Source organism: Rhea pennata, chromosome 2, assembly GCF_028389875.1.
Source record: "Rhea pennata isolate bPtePen1 chromosome 2, bPtePen1.pri, whole genome shotgun sequence".
In the NCBI taxonomy this organism is placed as follows: Eukaryota; Metazoa; Chordata; class Aves; order Rheiformes; family Rheidae; genus Rhea; species Rhea pennata.
Genome location: NC_084664.1, coordinates 79,190,260 through 79,211,031, shown reverse-complemented (window position 1 = coordinate 79,211,031; position 20,772 = coordinate 79,190,260). Strand labels below are relative to the sequence as shown.

The window sequence follows — 20,772 nt, the reverse complement described above, 5'->3', positions numbered from 1 at the left end:
TTTGGTCTTTTTTTAAACTATAAAGCTGGACATAGGTGAACACATAAATGTTCAGCAACAGCATAGTCAGTGATGCTGTGCTAAACAGTTTCACCACTTGCTTGATGCTATTTTAAATTAGTTGTTATTTTTAATGTTTCTCAATTTGGAATCCCAGCTCTGTTTGGGACCTGTTCCAATTTTAATGAATGTGACTGAAAAGTCCCATTGTTCCTTCTGGCTAACCACATCAACAGCACCTAAAATCCCTAAACTATTTTGCTCCATTCTCTGTAAGACATCCAAACATATTTTAGGCTTATAGACTGAGAAAAACAAGAGTCAATTCTAACCCCCAAAGGGACTGCAGATAAAGAATTCTTAACATATAAAGTGAGAGGATACTTCACATTCAGCAAGTATCAACATATCCTACAGATTTCACTGGCCTTCTGCCTGTTACTGTTCCTTAGTAATTTCTATTTTATATTTTTAAGCACTTTAAAAAATTCTCTCCTTCATATTCAAATCAAAATATATGCCAGAAACATTAAACAAAGATATCTTGTTAATTCATACACTTTTACGAAGTGCACAAACAGTAACATCTTTCCTCAGATACATGCTATACATAACAAAAGCAACTTCCAGGGGATCTCTCAGTCTTCAATATAAATCTGTCTGTTCGCCCTGTCAAAGAAAAGTCTATCAAGAATTTTATACACTAACACAAAAACTCTAAGCTACTTTAAGAACTTCACCAAGTTCATTAACCAACTTTAAATTTTAATTTGTCTGGTAAATATTTAGAAACTCTCTCCTTCCTTTAAATTATAATTCCTGTTAAACAATTTGTTGGTAAGAAGCTTGAACTCCTCTTCATGTCAGACTGAAAGACAATCCTGAGGGCATTTCACCTGGCTAGCTCTGTTAATAATTCTCACGTGATGCATGAAATAGTACTGTGAAGAGCAATGGGAGACAAGCCACGCTATTCCCCAGTAAATACTACATCGTAAACAACTGAGGAGGAGCAATGGTTGAGCTTGCTAGGATGGACTGCAGCCCCTCAGTGTGAATCAAAGCACAGACTGTGCTCAGATAGCCTGTTATCTCCGCCAATGACCAGGGAAATCAGAGGTGCTGTGTGTTAGACAAACCAAGCCAAAGCCAAACTTTTAAGAACACATAATATGCATCAGTCTCTTTCTCAGTACAGGTAACACGGTTTTTGTAGGTCTCTGAGCAGCTAGATAAGAATGGAAAGTATAAAGCAGCAACACAAAAGCCACCGAAAGATTCTTTTCCTGCTCTCGGCAATGATTTTTCCAACAGATATCCCCAGAAGAAACCACCAAAGACTACAGAACATTTCAGCACAAATACACAAGGCTGAAGCATAGGTTATTTTTGCCAATAACAGAGGAACTCTAAATATTTTTTTATTTCCTTTTTTTCTGTCCTCCTCTCTTTTTCATATGGGGGGGGGGGGGACGACACAGTCTTTATGTGACATGCAGAAGTACAGAAAATTAGAACTCTTTTAGATAACTATGGGAATTGTTGAAACATTACTGTGAGAATCTATACACTTAGCTGCCTATAATACATTGATTATTTATCTGTGTAGTTTGAGTAGCTCTTCAGACCAATTTTATTCAATGAGACAATAGGTCAACCTCACCAAAAATGTTTTCAAGTAATTTACTAAGCAGTTTATTTTCTTACTCATTTCCTAGTTGATAAATGCCTATTTTCCATCTCTGCCTCCCTCCGAGGTCATTAAACTTCTCACTTCCCAGAAGTCATCTTTTAACTCCAAACACACACACTTCATAGAAGAATCTTCACTCTTTTGATTTCTGTCTTCTATCCATGAAAAGTTTTGGTTATGCCTGCTTTAAGGGATAACCCAGCTAAAATCCATAGGCAAACATGAAGGAAATGCTAGCACTAGTATCATATGGTAGTATTGTGGGTTACTCCTCTTTAATTTGGCGATTTGCATTAGCTGTCATGTGGCAGGAGAACACACCCACCCTCTAATGCATGAGCATGGGGCATGGGGATGGGATTTTTGCCCTCACAAGACCAACCACATGGCCATGACAAAGCTAGTAAAAACAACAGATGGTATGTCAGAAAGGCCAGCTGAGACAGAGGTCAAGAAAATAAAAGTGCCCTAGGTATCACATTTCACAGAGAATAAAACTTTATTTTTAAATTGAGCCAAAGCTTTGAACAATCTGCATAAGGCAGAAGATTCAAGTTTGGAATAAACAGAATTTCCTTATGATCTATTTTATTTAGACAATCTCTCTAGTCCCCCCATTGCATCTTTTTTTTCCTCTTTCTTTTTTTTTCTTTTTTTCTTTTTCTTTTTTTTTCTTTTTCTTTTTTTTTTTTTTTGCACATAGTTATTTTTAAGAAAGATTTGACCATACATGAATGTTTCCATCCCTCCCCTGTAGAGGTAACTAAGGGCCAATCTTGGTAATAATTTGTACTAAAGCATGAAGCTTTTCCTCTTGGAAAACAGCAACATGTAGGAAACTTACCTTATCGCTGTCTAGTGTGTTCTGGGAGGTTCGTGAGGCAATTGAAATAGTATCAGGTTGGCTGCTACCATCTCCCTGACTGTCCAGGTCCTCGCCATCTCTACAAATAATTTAGTTTTCATTACAATATTAGAACTGTGTTTGAAACATGATAGCTCCTACCTGTAGCTCTAAGAATTACACCTAAGTAATGCAGCGGTGGAGACTAAGACAAAACAATTGATGCAAAAATCAGATATTCAGCACTTAGTATGTTTTATGCTTCAAAGAGACAGCATATAGATTCTTTTGTTCCAAGACTACATCCAGCTGGAGTTTAGGTGACAAGTCAGCCAGAACCATGATAATAAACTCATGCGGACACTTTGCCAAAGTTACCAAGCAGATCCCTCAGTCATGCATTTTAAATCCCACAGAAAATCAAGAACCTGAATAATACATGCAGAATTGTAAAAATCTAAAATGCACAGCTGTCTTGAAGAAAAAATACTGTAGTTCCAAATCCCTTCCATTTACAGTGGCTGAATTTACACAAGTTAAGGACTGTTCAGAGCAGAAATCTTAACCTGTTCAGGACAGCAGGAAACTTGAGATTAATTATAAGGTAAAATCGGCCACAGTGACTCTTGGTTTTGGGCAATCCACTGAAAGCCATGAGAAATTCAACACAACAGAGGAAGCAGTGGTGTTGGAATGGTGTACTGGGAGATCTCTCATTATTTTAAATACCACTTACCTTCTTCCTTTCTGTTTTGTTGTTGGTGCAGTTTTGGGTATGTGGATTGGTTCTTTCAACGCTCCTTTCAGGTGAATGGTCCTTTCTTGTATCACTTCCCGAATGTGTTTGATCCAGTCCTGTTTATTCTCTATACTGGATGCCTTTGATAAGTAAAAAGAAAGATCCACAGATATAGTCAGTTAATGAACACAAAGAGGAAGGTATAAAGATTAATTTTGTGAATCATTTTTGAAAACTGGAACACAGAAAATTCAAGCTTGCTATCTTCATTTTGAACCCCTGCCACTATTCCACGCTTCCCAATATTATTAATGTTGTTCATGTAAAAATCATCTCAACTTGAAGGCCAAACAAGGCTGAAGCCCAGTAGATATCTAGTGAGACAGGGTGGACTGACTTACCTTATCAAGCCTAGTAATAACAGCTTAAAAATTGGCCTAAAGTACAGCATGAATTTAAAATACCAATTCTAACTTTATACAACAATCTGCTAATATTGACAGAAAATTAAACTCATGTTGCAACATGTACACTTCCAAGATGCTGATCTTTGGTACTATTTTTCCCACATTTGAAACCTACCCAGGAGCAGACAGCTAATTTAGGGATTCTGTCTTAATAACTGCCTGTAAGATACCATCAGTATTTAGCAGATACACTAGAAAACACTTTGATACTCAGCTGCCTATCGCATAATCCAATTGTTTAATTCTATTACTCTCTATCTGAAAAGATATTAAACATAAACAACGGTGTAGACCTTAAAAAATTACTTTAAGTAATCTGCTACTTTTCTTAATGACCCTCTTCTAAAACATTAGGCTTTTAATACATTATTAAAATTACCAAAACAGGGAAAGATTTCAAAATGGGATTCTAGCTGGAGAACAGCAGGAACAGATAAACAGTTAGGAAAAGGAGCTTTGGTTCTTCAACAAACAGTATCAGTTAAGAAAAGAAGTCAAACACAAATAGAATCTCCCAAATCTTTTATTTATGTTTTCATTTAATTTATTTATAGTATTAATGAGCTAAGGATGTGGTAGTTTAGACCTTCAAAAGAAACAAACAGTTAACAAAATTTTTGAAAAGTTTAATATACCATGCAAGTTATCTAAATATCTTATACTGGAAGAACAAAAATATTTTCAGACAAGAACAGGAACACCTTGAAGCCACCTTACGTAGACAGCCCTTAAAAACAAAACCTCTTCTATTGCTCTATGCTGGGAAGGCCATTTCAGGCTGCAAAAAGAAATGGTCTGTAAAATTAAAGGAGTATTAAAACCCCCAAAAATGTATTATTTACTGATGTTATGTTTCATTTCGCTGTGCTCATTGACTGCTGGGTATATCAAAATTACTGGGAGCTGTTCCATAGCCTAGAATTCACTATAATTAAGGCATAAATGTTACTGATAATATATCTGATAATATATCTGAAAACATAAACAAGTTTAATATTATGCATTGTAACTTGCAAAAGGGAAAATGAGCTTTTCTTTGAGCTCAGCTCTGCTAAGTGATACAACAGAAAAGTTTCCAAGTTGACACAGTCCTCAAAATATGTGAAACTGCCCAATAGCTGCTTGCAGTATTACAAAAAAAGTTCTCCAGTTGAAACAGTAGGTCACAGTTTACATACCAGAGTCACAAGAAAAATGGATTTGGCCATTCTCCTAGCTAGACAAGACATGCTTCTGACATCTTTAACTTCCCCAGATTCAGAATTTACAGGCATTATCTTCATGCTTTGCATGTGCTCTCACCCAAAGGCAAGCATCTTCAGAAAAACTTGTAGCCACAAACATGTAAGTTCCTTCATAGTGCTTCTATTTTTGAGTAAAAATATGGGCAATGGAAAACAACCTCAGCAATGTGCAGCAGTAGCTTTAATGTAAAATATATTGCTGATGCCATGATTTGTCTGTAGTCTTCTGAGCTGCTTGGTCAGTTAATGGCCAAAGCCTTCAAGCTACAGAATTTTAGTGCAGAAAGGAAAGCAGAGCAAATTAGATCAAACCTCATTCTACTCCGCTTTGGTGAGAGACAGTTTGTTTAATCTTTAGATAGACTACACAGACTCTCCTCTGTTTTCAGGCCACTTGGGTTAGATGCACCCATTTGATTACAGACAAAGGAAGATTATCTACCTGTCAGTACCTGTCCTGCAGCAAGCAGAAAAAGTCATCGCTCACTGCAGGAGCCTTCCCAACAGGTAGGAATAACAGCTACAGCAAGACTCAGTGTACAGTTTACAAGCACGTCCACTACACTTACCTTGAGAACAATTTTGTTGTCTGAAGTTGGTGTCCTTCCAACCCATAGAGCAAACTTGCAGGGATCTCCCTCTACATGTTCTGTGACACCCAGTTCAGAAGTCTGGAATTAAGAAAAAATATTTATTACACCATGACAATTTTGTCTCAGTAGTGACAAAGGGGTGTCAATATTCTATACAGTTGAACTCTACTGTTTAAAGGGAGCTTTAGAAGCTCAAATCTAATTCATATACTTGAAGAATCCTTTATTCAGTTTTTTTCCCTTCAAGAGCAACAATTGCAAGTCAATAACTTTTTCCAATAAAGTAACAATAAACAATTGTCTCTATGATCTGAAATATCAAATTGCCTATTTTACATTTTTTTAAATTAGTAACAAAAACCTTATGACTCAAAAAAAAAAAATGCTGAGTGGAAGATGGTGCTGGTTTCTCTCCTTGCCGATTTCCATCAGGGAACACTCATTACTTCTTGATATTAGTGTTTTTGCTCAGATAAGATATATCTGAGAATTCTCTTGCTATCTTCTAAGACTCGTATCTCTTTTCTGCCAAAGTTGTCTGTTCTAGTGTGTTTGCTTGGGCTACGAAGATGATCAGAGGGCTGGAGCATCTGCCCTATGAGGAACGGCTGCAAGAGCTGGGCCTCTTCAGCCTGGGGAAGAGAAGACTGAGGGGGGATCTTATCAATGTGTACAAGTACCTGAAGGGAGGGTGTCAAGGGGACGGGGACAAACTCTTTTCAGTTGTCCTGTGTGACAGGACAAGAGGCAATGGGCAGAAATTGAAGCACAGGAAGTTCCGCCTGCACGTGAGGGGGAATTTCTTCACTGTGAGGGTGACAGAGCACTGGACCAGGTTGCCCAGAGAGGTTGTGGAGTCTCCTTCTCTGGAGATCCTCAAGGCCTGCCTGGATGCAACCCTGTCTAACATGCTCTAGGTGGCCCTGCTGAGCAGGGAGGTTGGACTAGATAATCTCCCTTCCAACTTTACTGATTCTATGATTCTATTCTATGATTCCTTCCCTCTGAAATGGACGAAAAATATTCATCAATTCAGTCACTCTGGAGAATTTTGAGGGACGCTCATATTAACCAATCACTCTTCAGAGATGCTTTAATGTCAGAATCTTATAGTAAATTATCATCCAAAATGTTTTCCTTTCCTACTGGAATAACCTCTCATTCGTGTGAATTTGCTTCTAGTTAAGCAACTCATATAGGAGCTATGGCAAAAGAAAACACCAACTAAGGAATATAGCTCCAATTACAAGATCTGTGACTCTAAAAGAGCTAAGCATTCTTGTATCATCTGATTTTATGAATAAAGATTTAAGACTATATGTTGCATGCACAACAGAAGTTGAATTTTCCCCTTATACGTCTCACAACTTACATTGGCTCATTACAAAAGATTCTGGAGACACAGAATCTGATGAAAAGTATTCTGTTGTAGTCTCATTGGGATGCCAATTCGTTTCATTGTTTTTTTAGAAGAACAACCCATCCGTTCAGCTTTGTCGTCTCTTTTGGTAAAATGGATGTTCCTTCACTGAAATACTTAAAAGTCTGTGATGCATTTTAAAGTTGACTCTAACAAATTTTACATGTGATAAAAAGCCTATAAAATACTTAACCAATCTTACATTAAGTAATTCAAACAAAGTAATATCCTACTGCATGCTGCAATAGAAAGTCTGAATGCGCAGGACAGTACTACTTTAAATGCTGTTTATTTTTTAAAATCTAATAAATTTAAGAAGCATCAGTATATTTGTGAGCTTTATTAGTTTTACAAGAGACAGCTGGGGCAGGATACAGTAGAAGGCTATAAAACAATGACTAGCAAGGCAGACACAGGTTAACTGCCTCTTTCAAAGCAGTAAGTAATGGGCATGAAGTGAAACTACTAGGAGCTGGGTTCAAAACCAAACATAAGTTGTTCTGCTGAGCAATACAACTCTTTGCCAAAGGACAACGTAAATGCAAAAAGTGGTAAGAGATCATGGGACAAACTCATGGAAAAGAAAACCACTGGGCATTACTGAATGCATAGAAAGCACATCCAGGTCAGGAAGCTCCTGAACAGCCAAATGACAGTGACCAGGAGAGTTTTCCAGCAATGTGTCACTTGCCTTGTTTCTATAGTCTTCCTTAGGCTTTTGGCCACTTCATTTCTTTTGAAAGATCATTAACACATTCCTCTGCTACCACAAATCACACAGAGTATCCTGTGCTGGAGAAATCGTGAAGGTCAGCACACTCAACATGAGACTCAATTCACTAAAACAACTTCCAGATTACAGACAGGATACCGGGCAACAGATGTCTACATGCTTTCAGCATCTTTGTGAATGCCTTTACTTAAGATCAAGCTATAAGAATTGCCACAGTAAGCAATCGATACTATGAAATATTTTGGATATAAAAGTAGGATACAAAGGCAAAAAGATATACTTGTATTTTAAATATGAGGTACAATGATAATTTTGAATATTTCCAGTAATTTCTCCAGGACTCGGGCTACTATTAGATCTCACCAGAGGAACTGACATGACAAGCTTATGAGACCAATTTTTGAGCTCTTTCTCCCTTGTAATGCCTCAGAAGCTGATGTAACCTGCTCTACTACCTTTTATATTTCAAGTTCTTAAGGGCACTGAAGATGTGCACAACAAAACATCCACAGCTGTGCTGCTGGCTAGCTACCTTATTATGAGACAACAAGTGTTTGAAATGAAGTAGTAGAATGTGCCCAGATGGAAAGCAAAGTAACACAGGGAAAACAAATGCACCACGGATGAGGAATGCAAGAAGGGCTTGCTTTTAAACAAGGAAAAATGTTTCCTTCACATCCTTTCAGTGGGCTATAAAAATTTATTCCATTCACAAAATATTACTGTGAGACTACTAAACTCAGTATACATTCTGGAATGAACCCTTCCATGACAAAGAGTTCTTGCCATTGCAAACCACTATTTGCAGAATATTCACCAGAATGAATCTTCAACCAGAAGATTACTGCAACAGCAATAGCAAACAAACAGGCTGAAGCCAAACTTCCACCCTTCTGCTTTATACAAGTGAGTCTTAAAGAATCAGCAATTGTATACATAATTAAAACAAAATCAGTCTAGCCAATTTTGGTTTCCCCTAGTCATGACACACCAAGATTGATATCCAATCTTCGGTAGTTATTTTCAGTCTACTCTTTCTTCTCCAAAGCATAACAAAACAGTAAGCTTATAAGATTCACAATCTACAGTTTTCAAGGCTACTTCTGCAGCACATTGAAAGAGTTGTTCAAGTTCTTAAGGCATGTTTAAGCCATCCGAGCCTAGTCACTGAATCATCTAGGCAGAGTTTTCTAAATGTGATCATCTGTTCTCTTGTACTTACAAACAGTTTACTCTTGTAAATGTATTTACTCCTCCCGCTGGAGTCCTTCACTTCTTTACTGAAAACCAAGGACATCTCAAAAAGGAAAAGGTGTCTCTCTCTGCCCTTTCGAATTAGAGTTTTGGGGTCCCATACTTGGAAGGATTCTTGAAGGATGAGCTCTCCCTGAGATTCTATATTTTCATCAAAGCCTAGAAAATCAGAGAGAGGAAAGCTTCATCATGAAAAGTTAATAATGTGAGGAAATTTAAAAGAAGAGCTTTTGTTTATTAAGTGATTTCTTTATCTGACTTCTTTTTTAAATGCAGCTTGCAAAAAATGGGATTCAAAGGACGGAATGCTGAAAACAAGACTTGATTTCAGCATAATAATCTACTTAACTGTAACTCAAGTCCAGGTCTAAATTTAGAGATCCAACTGTTAAGAAGTTTATCAACTCTTCTGGCAGTGTTTCACCAGTAAGTGACAGATTTTCCTGTGTCAGCATTTCATATTTTCATCATAGATGTTACTTTTCTTACAAGGTTCCTGTTACTGTAGAATGTGCACAACTACCAAGCAAATGGAGAGCAGAGCACTGGCCAGCTTCCAAATGCCGTATCTTCTGGTGGCTCATCTTCCCTATTATACATGTAACAAGCATGCTTCCATGTTGCAATGGGGGAGAGAAAGATGGCAGCTTGGAGCTGTTGCCATATGATCAGTCTGCAATTGATTCACTCCAACATTGGTCCACAATAAAGAAATACCACCTGGGTTATTTATCCTGAGATGCAACATAAGGCTGAAGGTTAAGAACATCAATGAGTTACTTCTGTCCTAGTTGCACCATGTTCTCCCAGTCCAATACATGGAAGTAGGGTTGCAGGATAACAGAAACTGGTCTACCATACTCTTCTGAGTGGTACAAAAACAAATTTTAAAGAGATACTGCTTGCCAATAGTCTCTGAACAGAAAAGCACCAGTCTACTCAACAGAACAATTCATACTGTTCTAAACAGGGTAACAGCATGGAGAGCATCAGCAGCAAGTTGTATTAGGATGTTCATTCAGAAATCTCCAGAGACATAAAGAGGAAATGTGCTCAACTCACTATATTTGTCTAACACGGGATGACTCAACTATACACATACGATTTGTTATAAAACCAACTTATGTAAAAGATTAGGATATTCTCCAGAGTCCCATTTCCAAGGTTAAAAGATTATTACTAATGCTGGTCAGCATTTATTCTAACACCATCTCCTGAACAAAGCATTTGGAAGTGATCCTGTAGACTGACCAACATCCCTATTGTTTAGTCACAGCACAGAGAAGATTTTGTGTGTTCACGTGATTGAGGACCACATGTCAAAGCACAAGTTTCACAGTAACTTACATGATACTGAAAATTCTGTGACAAGCTGTTTTAATATTAGGAGGCACAAAGAAGGGAAAGGACTATTGACTGAAAACACCGACAAGTCTTTATTCAGCAACAGCAAATTCAGGTGGCTATGTTTTCATTTCAAAGAACCTGGCTAAAATCCCACAATTTTATTACTAAATAAATGATGGCAACATCTCACATGATAATGTGCCAGTTACAAAAGTGATTTTGGCAGAAGCTGTTCTAAGCACACAGAAACATACATCCAACTTCAAGTATCTGCTATGAACATGATTACGCTGTTTTGGCTAAGATTCAGGCTAAATTGGCTTATGTTGCCATTTCACTGCCAGAAGAGACATTTCATTTCAACCAGAAGTCTCTTATGGAACAGGCAGCAAACAGATGTGGAAATTACAAATATCTTGGAGACGATTATTTGACACACAAATCAGCAAAATCACCTCTAATACATTTAAACTCCTCATATAAAAAAGTCAAGGATACTTGGTTGGGAAATGTAGCTGAAGGCATTATACCTGACCATTTACTTATTAAAATTTAAATCAGCAGTGAAAAACATTGGTAGCCTACACCTTTTTCATATGCTGCAGAGAGACCTATAGATTAGAATAAAAAACAGTTAAAAAACCCCCCAAAACAAATCAGTTACCTGTCATAACTCATTTCCCTAAATGAATTTGAGTTCTTCATATAAAAGCTATATAAAATACAATCCCTCAGTAAGAATTTTCACATTTTTCAGATCTTCTCAACATATAGTAATCTAAAAAGCTATTAAAAAGATTAGCATTCAGCATATGGCTAAATCAAAAAGCCAAACTGATTCCTACCTTCCAGCATGCTGAGGTGCATAGCATCATTGGCTCGCTTTGGCACACTAAGCATCACCTCCAGGCCATCTTTAATCTCACCTTTACCTTCTTCACAGCATGTCAGCAGCTCCTGCAAAAGATAAACAGACATGAGCAGTGTATATTGTGTTTCTACAGTAATACAATGGACAATTAAATACTACTTTTAACAAGTAAAGGACCATTTCTGACAAGTATAATCTATTTTGAACTTCTCGCTCTTCAAACTACACAATAACATACTTGGCATTCATCACAATCAGTCCTTCAAGGAGCAGCCCAAGCTTTCACTTACCCACTTCTGTAATTTAAACAAGATCATCTGGATAATAATAAATCTTTAAAAATTTTATTAAGGGCAGTATCTTTCTGATAAACATAGACACAGCTATCAGATGTAGTGCTACATGAACACCCAGAACAACTTGGTGTCAAGTCATGAAGACAAGGAAAAGCAGGACAGCACAGAAGGACCTGCATGTCAGTCCTTTTTCCACAGCACCAAAGACCTGCTCTGTACTACTGCCACTAAAAAGATCACATTGCTTCATTTCAGATATTCAGTGAAGTACTCTATATTTACATAGTTAAAAGCATCCTTCAGACAAAACCTTTATAAACCAATAAGCATGAACTTATGGAGAACGGAATATGCTGAAATATTGTAATTGAATTTAAGGAATAATGGCATTTAAATAAATCCATTTTGCTATTCAGCAAACCCATCTAGCTCTGCAAAGCCTGGTGAAGCCAACCTACCCCCCTACTTCAATAACATTTTAGCTGTGGCATGTTTAGATTCAAAAGTTTAACTGTTGAAGTCAGTACCACAAGATTTCTTAAATCAGCAAAGTCTAAAGTATTTCTGTAAGTTATAACTTAACTAAATTACATCTTTTTACAAAGGAAGAATGGACAATATGATTCAATTAAAAATAGCAGACTAGTTTCCATCCAACTTGACCTGAAATGGCCTGTAATATTTTTCAAACATTTTAAAAACAACACTCCGTGGCAGTTAGCAGCTAGAAAGGAGAAACCTACAACATATCAGCTACAGCTACTTTTGTAATGAGCTATTACAAAACAGTAATGCCACCTAACACATACCCAAAACAGCTGAAGAACACTGCTGCTCGGTCAACAAGACATCCTTTTATTGAATGAAAGCTCTAACTACAGGTTTCCAAAGGTTTTACTTATTTTAACAGCTACTGTTTACTTGACATTTCCATGCAACCTTACAAATAACAACTGTTTGCACAACAGCTTTACAGGCAATCAGTATATATACATATTTTTTTCAGTCTTAATACCATAAACAGTTATTGGCTTGCCAAAATTTGTTGTAGAAACCATTACAAAAATATGACTGTCTATGCGGCCACAAATTACTTTTTTTTTTACTCTGCAAATGCAAATGATATTTTCTTTGTAAGCATTTGTAGAGAGGTATCTTACTGATTTACACGAATCTGGATGAAAAGTTGCTTATTTATGCTTGCTTTCATTTTTAGTGGTCTCCTAAGAAAATACCACACAATATTTGAGGCTGCCCGAGATGCTATAGTCAGAGTGCAGAGTAAAAAAGCCGTCCTGATTTTAGCATGAGCTTTGCCCACTTAAGAACAGCAGAATCAGATAAAAAACTTAGAATTAATGCTGACCTTTAAAAGAAGCTGATATTTTGTTATCCTTTGAACAGGTTTGATAAGGTAAGAGGAGATAGAGTTGGCCAGTCCATGTCGTTGTTGTATCTCCTGCATATAAGAAAAAAATGTTTGAGGATTGCGAGCACCAAAAATTACATATAGTCCGTTCTGAAGGGTGTGTCATATACATTAACTCCAGTTTCTATTTTAACAAGGGGAAAAAAAAAGACAGGATGGAAAGGTAATCCAACTACAACGAGTAGTTACGTTTTGCATCCGCCTGCTCATTTTGCACAAATAAGAGGTGATTACCTCTCCCAGGTTACCTATGAAATGTTTCAGCAAACCTAAATCCAAATAGTAATGATTAGGGATATTGAACACATGGCAAAATCACTTTCTCTTAAAATTCGTATTTTTCCTGTTACTTGCATGGGAGGAAAGAAAACAAATTTGAGGGTTTCAGGAAACAGAGCTTGGACTATTACATGAAGGCTGAGGAAGGGGTTTCTTGGCATTACCTGCTTTGATTGCTTATAGTTTGACTGCTAATAGTCATGGAGAGCATTTTCCCCCAAGTGCTGCTATTAAGCCACAAGGGGGAGCATGAAGTATGACTTTCTAGCAAAAGGGACGAGGTTAGCAAACACTTAAAAGGAAAACAGAGCTATTTAACAACAACAAAAAGGATGACCTTCACTATGCTAAAGGAGGAGTATATAACTAGACTATAATTAGATGGGCTAATTACAGATTTCCAGTGCTGACTGTGTTGAACTTCAAGGCCAGTATTTGTTATTTATCACAATATCAGATGTATTTTAAACCACACAACCACATTGAATCTGTGAACCCTTTAACCATGATTACAGCACAGCCTCAGTCACTCCCAAGATGCAATTACGAGCCATTTTCACATGGTCCAGTGGTGGGGTCAGTGGAAACTCCTGCAGATACCCGTGTACAGTATCAGCTCTACATACTCCCAGCTCTGGATGTATGAGGCAGATCAGGGGATGGAGAGCTTTCAGATCACTGGTAAGCACTACGGGGCATTCCATTGGAGATGCTGACAAGAAGTCATTCTGACACAGATATATCAGAGCCCCTTGTTATTTTTCAAACAATATTTGCTTAGTGTTTCTGTGCATTTACTTTGTTCTATCTGCCTAATTTTCTTTAACTTACTTTTCTTCAGGCACTGAAAACTTAACAGGGGCTACACAGAAAGATTTTACCTTACAATGTTCAGAATACCAGTTTTCTTAGTGAAAGATTTCGAAAATAACCTTAACAGCTTCAGGGTTAATTTAACTTTTTATATTATCTCCCTCCCACTAATTCTATAAATAATTCTAAAAAGATGTATGGTGTCACTGTACAACTGTACAGTGCTCATACAGTGCTCCAATAGCTCAGCATGGAAAGGAGGTGGAGAGCCCTGCAACTGGATCATCTGTATGTTCAACCAATGCACCCTAGAAACGCACACATCCTTCAGCATGGCCAAAATTCCTCAGCTAGTGCAATGCCATAAAGACAGCTGCTGCATTTTAGTCTTTCCCTCAGTGGAATATTACATGCAGCCTAAGTAACCTAGGCACTGAATCAGCAGCATGGTTGGATGAGCAGTTCTGAACAACACTACTGAACTGAATTACTGCTACATTCAACTGCACTCTAAAGGTATTCCAGTAAAGATGGAAATCTTGGTCAAAGTTATTACATACAATGCAACCTAACCAAATCAAAACACTAAGATTTGCAGAATATGCTTGGGAGAACTGAAGATCATGCTGTGGCTATCAAAATCTGCTTGTAGTTCTGAATGAGAAAAGAGCTTAACTCCTATATGTGACAGTAATTTCTTACATTTAATTTGATAGTTGAGCAATATAAACATTATAAATCAAATGTGAGATATATGATCTATTTTCTTAAGCTGACACTAAATGGCAGCATTAGTGCTCAAGGACTCACATTTTCTTAGTAAATTAGGCACTTGGCTTTAAGCAACTGATACAAATATGCCTTTGCAGTTTTAAAGATGGACATAAGAAGTACTTACATCAAAGTATGCTCCGGCATGTTCTAATATCAGCTGGGTAGAATCTGGCTTATTTTTACAGTAAGTAACATACATTTGGAACTTGTCTGCCTGCACAACAAAATGCAAATTTAAACAGGTTATCCGAGAGTATATCTTCTGTCTCCAGAGGTTATACTATACAGCATTCAAAGTGGCAACAGCAGAAAATAAATCAGGCAAGTAAGACTGAAAACAATAGGAAAGTAAGGAAAGTTGATTATTCACAGTAGCTAAGACTTAAAAATAAATGCAGTGAACCTGAGGCAGGTTTAGTGCCATCATTTGCACCTGATGGCAATGTCTTAATTTTTCCAGCTAAAAATAAATACATTTTTACTCAAATTTGAAGTATGCGGTACAGAGATTTAAATTTTAAAAAATGACTTGACGGCTAATCTCCATCCCTTCATGCTTCTCTTCTCCCTTGTTACTTCTAAATACACCTGACTTTATTACCCAAGTAACGAAGCAGTGCCCAACATCTTCTGGTAACTGTTCATATTTTTCCAGCTCCTTTAGGAATATACTATGGGTAGAGAAGAAACAAACATTATAAGGTACATGAAACATTTTCATCACAGCAGCTGATACTGATCTATTATCTGTGAATAAAAATGGGTAGAAAACTCGCAGTAATTCATACTAACACCATGAGCTAACAGAAAAAAGGTAACAGGAATGGATGAGAACATGGAATATCAGAACTAATACAAAATGTAATTCAGTGCAAATTCTGAGGTGAAGATCAGAATTTGCTCTACTGGACTTACTCTGTGAACACGTAAGAGTATAACTCAATAACTGCTGCTGTTCCCATCAAGAAGGTTCCCTGCTATTTCAGTTTCAGGAACAGTTTATAGCTTTCCCCTCTTTATGGAAAAAACAAGATGACTTGCTTTTTGGATGCTAATGTTAACTAGCATAAAGCATACAAAGGAATGTAAAATCAAGCTCTGGAATATGCTAGGTATGTTTTATTACTTAGAAGAATCATAATCAAATACAAATGTCAATGAACTAACAGAGACTTGTATATAACTCTGCTTAGGGGTCATTTCATTCATTCATTCATTCATTCAAAAAAGCAGCTGACAAGCCTCTTCAGAGCTCTGTACTCAACTAACTGCAGTAATGGTGGGACATCCACAGAAGCTTCAAAAAACCAAGGAAAAGGAGGGAGAATTATTCTTTCCCATTAGCAGTCAGGGCTTGAAGTCAGGAATGATGGAAGGAATGACAGAACTCTGTTAAATTGTGCTTTGTGCTATTCTATCGAGTTCAGTAGTTTCCATCTCTTTGAGATGGAATTGGAAAAACTTCCAGAAATATTCTAAGGATCCAAATGACTTCTTAACACTGAATGAAGCCTGAGATCGAGAAGACAGTTTCTAGTGGTATACCTATCTGGCTGCAAAAAGTAACAATTGATACAATTCTGAGAAGAAATCCTTTAGATTTTTGATGGAAAAGTGGCCATTATTCACATGCACAATATTTTTGTTAGGAAATCCCTCAGGTCATCCTTTGGGTTTACCAGTAATATGGAAATAGGAGATAAGTCACTCACTTATTGTGGAACTCATAGATTTCCTGCATGTTTCCAAAGATAATGTGTTCTTTGTTTACAATACCAGGTGGGATCTCCTCCACTCCACTTGTCATTTCCCACAGATATGTCTGTTCAAAACAAAAAAGATTCATGGAAAGTCATCAAACTTCTGAACAGAAGCATTTAGGTATATATAAGTACATATTCCTGGAGAGAAGAGAGGGAAGGATCATGCAACAACTTCTACCTTTGTGACAGTGCTTATTGTGTCACATATACCTTGTGACATATAGCTTTGACAGTAAAATCCAAGTTCTAAAAATAACAACTTAACATATTTGTTGAGACTTCATCCTTTAAACTTCATAGTGTTCTTGACAAACTCTAATGCTTCAGGTTATTCTACATCAAGGTCAAGTTTGTGGTCTAGAGGTTCATGTTTTGTGCAATAGCTACCACTGAACATTACTTGCTTCGGTGTAACAATTACTGGGCACTTTTCCATGGAACCTCTCTGAATTTCTGTTCAAAAAGCCAGCCAGCAGCAGAACACGTGATACACATAAAAGGAGAATTAACACAAGCTCTTCTTTATCGCTAGCAAAGCAAATAAAGTATCCCCTCCTTTTCCCCCTCCTACCTCCAACACAAAAAAAAGCTTTTGAATTGGGAAAAAAGCATTCAAATACTGAAAATAGGTACCGACAAAAGTAAAACATACAGGATAAATTCTGAAGTGGCTGATGTAACTGTATCATCTTAATAGCAGAAAGGCACTTAATTTAGTATCATAACTATAGACTGATCATGTTTGGTTGTTAAAATTGGAAGAAAATACAAAGCAGCGTGAATCCTGTCTTCAAAGATTAGCGGGGGAGGAAAAAAAAAAAAAAAAAAAAAAAAACTTACATCCATGCATTCCCGGAGGTCTCTTACGTAAGCCTTTTCAGTCTGAATTAGTTCAGCCATAATGAACCTTAGGTGACAACAGAAAGAATGATCAAATCTCAGTCTGCCAGAGCACTATGAATACATAATAACTAGAATACACTTTTTTCTCCTTGTCAGTTTTTGCTTTTTCTACAACCGTAAGAAAACATTTGAGAACATAAGAAAGAGAATGAGCGAGGAAAATACGAGAAACAACTTACCTCTATTATCAAGCAGTGCAAAAACATATGGGGAAGAAGATGAAAGTTTTTCCTCAAATGCATTGCATTTGTTACACTCATTAACTGTTGCCCTCCCTCCTACTCTTACCCTTTTATTTCACATTATTTCTATTAAAAAAAAATCACATTGAAAAGTCTAATATGACTTTGAAAGTTTAAGATCCTGACTTGCTAGAATCAGCTGTGAGAATAAGCATATGAATAGAACAATACAAAAAGCTACCAAATAATATTGCTCTCTTTTACCTTTTATCCAATTTCTAAGGTCCTAGACAACCCATGACAGATGCTTCATTATCAGAATTGATTATGCACCCTCACTGATTAACAATAAATAAATTCATTACTCTTTCCTGCGGGCAGATTTTCGTTTTTCTTCATTAAGCTCATGAGCAGCATCACGCAGTTTCACCTCTGACCCAGGGACGCTGGCTGGGATTATATCCAGCTGCAAGCTTTTGCTCTTTTTTTTTAAGGAAAAAAAAAAGGAAAGAACTGATTAAAGGAGGCAACAGGAAAAAAAAGACAACTATAGCAAATGCAAATAAATGTTGTTTGTCTAGCATCACAATCAAATTTCACTTACTGATTTATTGGAATCTGAAGAAATACCCAGAGCTTTCTCTAAAGAGGTTCTGTATTTCTCCATGCGAAGAGAAAAGTCTCTGTACCTCTTATCCACTGCTGTGACACATTTTTTAATCTCTGTTGCATGAGCATGCCCTTTTTCACAAAAGCCATCAGCCAGCTGTATCAACAACTTCACCCTCTCTTTGGTTTGCTACAAAAACGGGAAAATATTGAACAGTTACTAGCTATATCTGTCATGAAGCGGATAATTTTGCTTAACCAATTACAATTACTACAGGCAGGTGGAAAAGCCATGAAAGAAGCTCGTTTCCTCCCCACTCTTCCCAAAACTCCTTTAAAAAGATGCTTTTTTCCTAATAAAAATAGCATGGAATGAATATAGGTTCTTTGGGTTTTATTATTACATGCCCAGAACAGGTTATGTTTTTCTTTCAAAAGTGTGCATCATTTCCAACCCTAAATTCTACTAAGCAAGCTTTTTAGAGTACGGGTAGCTTTCTTGCATTAATACAAAAGTGTTTTAATCCAATGGGGCTATTTTGTTCGTTACTCCTGAAGCACAGCTACTGGGCCTGGCCCACGAGGACTCAAACATCTACCTACCTTCCTTTACGCAAAGACATCACTGAAATACTGAGAAGGATGTAGGGCTTGTCATATGCTATAATTTAAAGGATTAAGACTGTATCCTTTAATCTTTTCTTCACATTATATTTTGTTGTCACATAGTTCTGAAAGAGGAACTAAGGAAGTAAGTAACCACCAAATCTGTAACAAGGTGCTTTTCCCAATTAACTGGTTGCCTAAGACTGGTTGCCTCTTTCTTTCATGTAAATCATAAATTGTCCACAGTAGATGATTTTATACCTCCACATATCTCTCTCTGATATAATGGCTAAGAGTAAAACCTACATTGTCAGTACCCTTAGTGACAGGGAGTTAAGTAAAGGAGTCAATAGAAAACCAACAAGGTTTGTCCATCCTTGTTTTTTTTTCTTTCTCTTTCCTAGTGGTCACTCAATTGAGAATTTCTTTTCATTAGGGAATTCCCTGTGCAAGGATAAGCCAGGGCCATCCTCCCAGCAAGCAGCAAAACACAAAGGGAGCAGGATCAACAACATCCTTTCGAAACGGGCACGAACGTCATCCCCTTGCTGACACGGGAAATAGCAGAGGAATGGTGCTTTGCATTCTGGAAGAAATCCAGCAGAGCAAAGGTTGGAGTAAAACTCAGAAGAAAGAAAATAAATGTTCACAAAGCAAATAGAGTCTCTGTTCCTTCTGGAGTCTCTTGTCTTTTCTCCCATGTGTCCGTGTGCGACTCCCATCTCCAGATCTCTTGTCTGCTGAGGTAGTCCTTTGCGCAAATAAATACTTGTTCACTTTCTTAGGCTCCACTATTTTTTTCTATGAAGACTGAGACCCAAGAGGTGGAAACAGATGACAGTTTCACAGTGAAATGCAAAGACAGGGTTACTAAAGCTCAGGTACTTAGTCTTAAAACAGTTGCTTCTCTTTCACATATGAAAACCAGCAAGCCTCACAAGGGACACCTGCATCTCTGCACAGCCCTCCAGAGATATGGAAGAAAATGCTGCTGTCATAGCTCAAAAAGTTATTGCAGAATCAGTTTGTCTAAAATGAATAACCTAACAAGCAAAACTCTAAGTTTTTTGCTATCTTCTAATTAAATCATAGCTGAGTCATAAAATATTTTGTGTTTTATACTCTAAATAAGCATGCAGTAACCCAGACCTGAGGATGTAAAAATGGAAATCAAAGGACCTTCAGAGTGATTACCTTCTGAAATGTAATCTTTTGTTTTATTCTGCTCCTAGCAGAAATAAGAATTAGAAAGTCAGTGTAACTAAAAGCTTGACAGACATCCTCGTTTTTCTGCATGTCACTTCCTTTTATTTATTTCTTTTACCTTTGCAGTGATCTGAAATTCTTCATGCTCTTTTAACAGCTCTTGAGTGTGCTGGATACTGGAACCAGTGGAAGTATGGGTGGATAAATAAAACTCCCCATTGTCATGGATCCATTCTAGAGCCTAAATAAAGCAATAACAAAGGAAAAATGAGACGGGAAGAGAGAGAGACGGGGGGAGAGAGAGAGAGAGACGGGGGGGAGAGAGAGAGAGAGAGACGGGGAGAGAGAGAGAGACACACAGAGAGAAAGAGAGAGAGACGGGGGAGAGACAGGGGGAGAGAAAGCGACGGGGAGAGAGAGAGAGAGATGAGGGAGAGAGAGAGAGACGGGGGAGAGATGGAGGGAGAAACAGGGGGAGAGAGAGACGGGGGGAGAGAGAGAGACTGGGGGGGAGAGAGAGAGAGAGAGACGGGGGAGGGAGAGAGAGAGAGACGGGGGAGAGAGAGAGACGGGGAGAGGGAGAGACGGGGAGAGAGAGAGACGGGGGAGAGAGAGAGAGAGACGGGGGGAGAGAGAGAGAGAGACACGAGGCGGAGAGAGAGAGAGAGAGAGACGGGGCGGAGAAAGACAGAGAGAGACGGGGGAGG

The 20,772-nt window shown here is 37.6% G+C and overlaps 1 protein-coding gene across 8 annotated transcripts in view; it reads right to left on the bottom strand.

Annotated features, from left to right (window-relative positions):
* TRIO (trio Rho guanine nucleotide exchange factor) overlaps nucleotides 1-20,772 on the bottom strand; it is a 255,536-nt gene that overhangs the window by 80,926 nt on the left and 153,838 nt on the right. For all 8 annotated transcript variants that reach the window (XR_009957633.1, XM_062569805.1, XM_062569806.1 and 5 more), the window contains 13 exons: nucleotides 20,184-20,306; nucleotides 18,249-18,443; nucleotides 18,010-18,125; nucleotides 17,400-17,466; nucleotides 16,509-16,618; nucleotides 15,398-15,467; nucleotides 14,921-15,010; nucleotides 12,868-12,960; nucleotides 11,180-11,291; nucleotides 8,956-9,146; nucleotides 5,557-5,658; nucleotides 3,274-3,416; nucleotides 2,538-2,637 (listed from right to left, as the gene is read on the bottom strand). Coding sequence is in view for 7 of the 8 variants with exons in the window: in XM_062569805.1 (XP_062425789.1) it covers nucleotides 2,538-2,637; nucleotides 3,274-3,416; nucleotides 5,557-5,658; nucleotides 8,956-9,146; nucleotides 11,180-11,291; nucleotides 12,868-12,960; nucleotides 14,921-15,010; nucleotides 15,398-15,467; nucleotides 16,509-16,618; nucleotides 17,400-17,466; nucleotides 18,010-18,125; nucleotides 18,249-18,443; nucleotides 20,184-20,306 (1,512 nt within the window). In the remaining variant the exon portion in view is untranslated. The remainder of the gene's footprint in view (nucleotides 1-2,537; nucleotides 2,638-3,273; nucleotides 3,417-5,556; nucleotides 5,659-8,955; nucleotides 9,147-11,179; nucleotides 11,292-12,867; nucleotides 12,961-14,920; nucleotides 15,011-15,397; nucleotides 15,468-16,508; nucleotides 16,619-17,399; nucleotides 17,467-18,009; nucleotides 18,126-18,248; nucleotides 18,444-20,183; nucleotides 20,307-20,772) is intronic.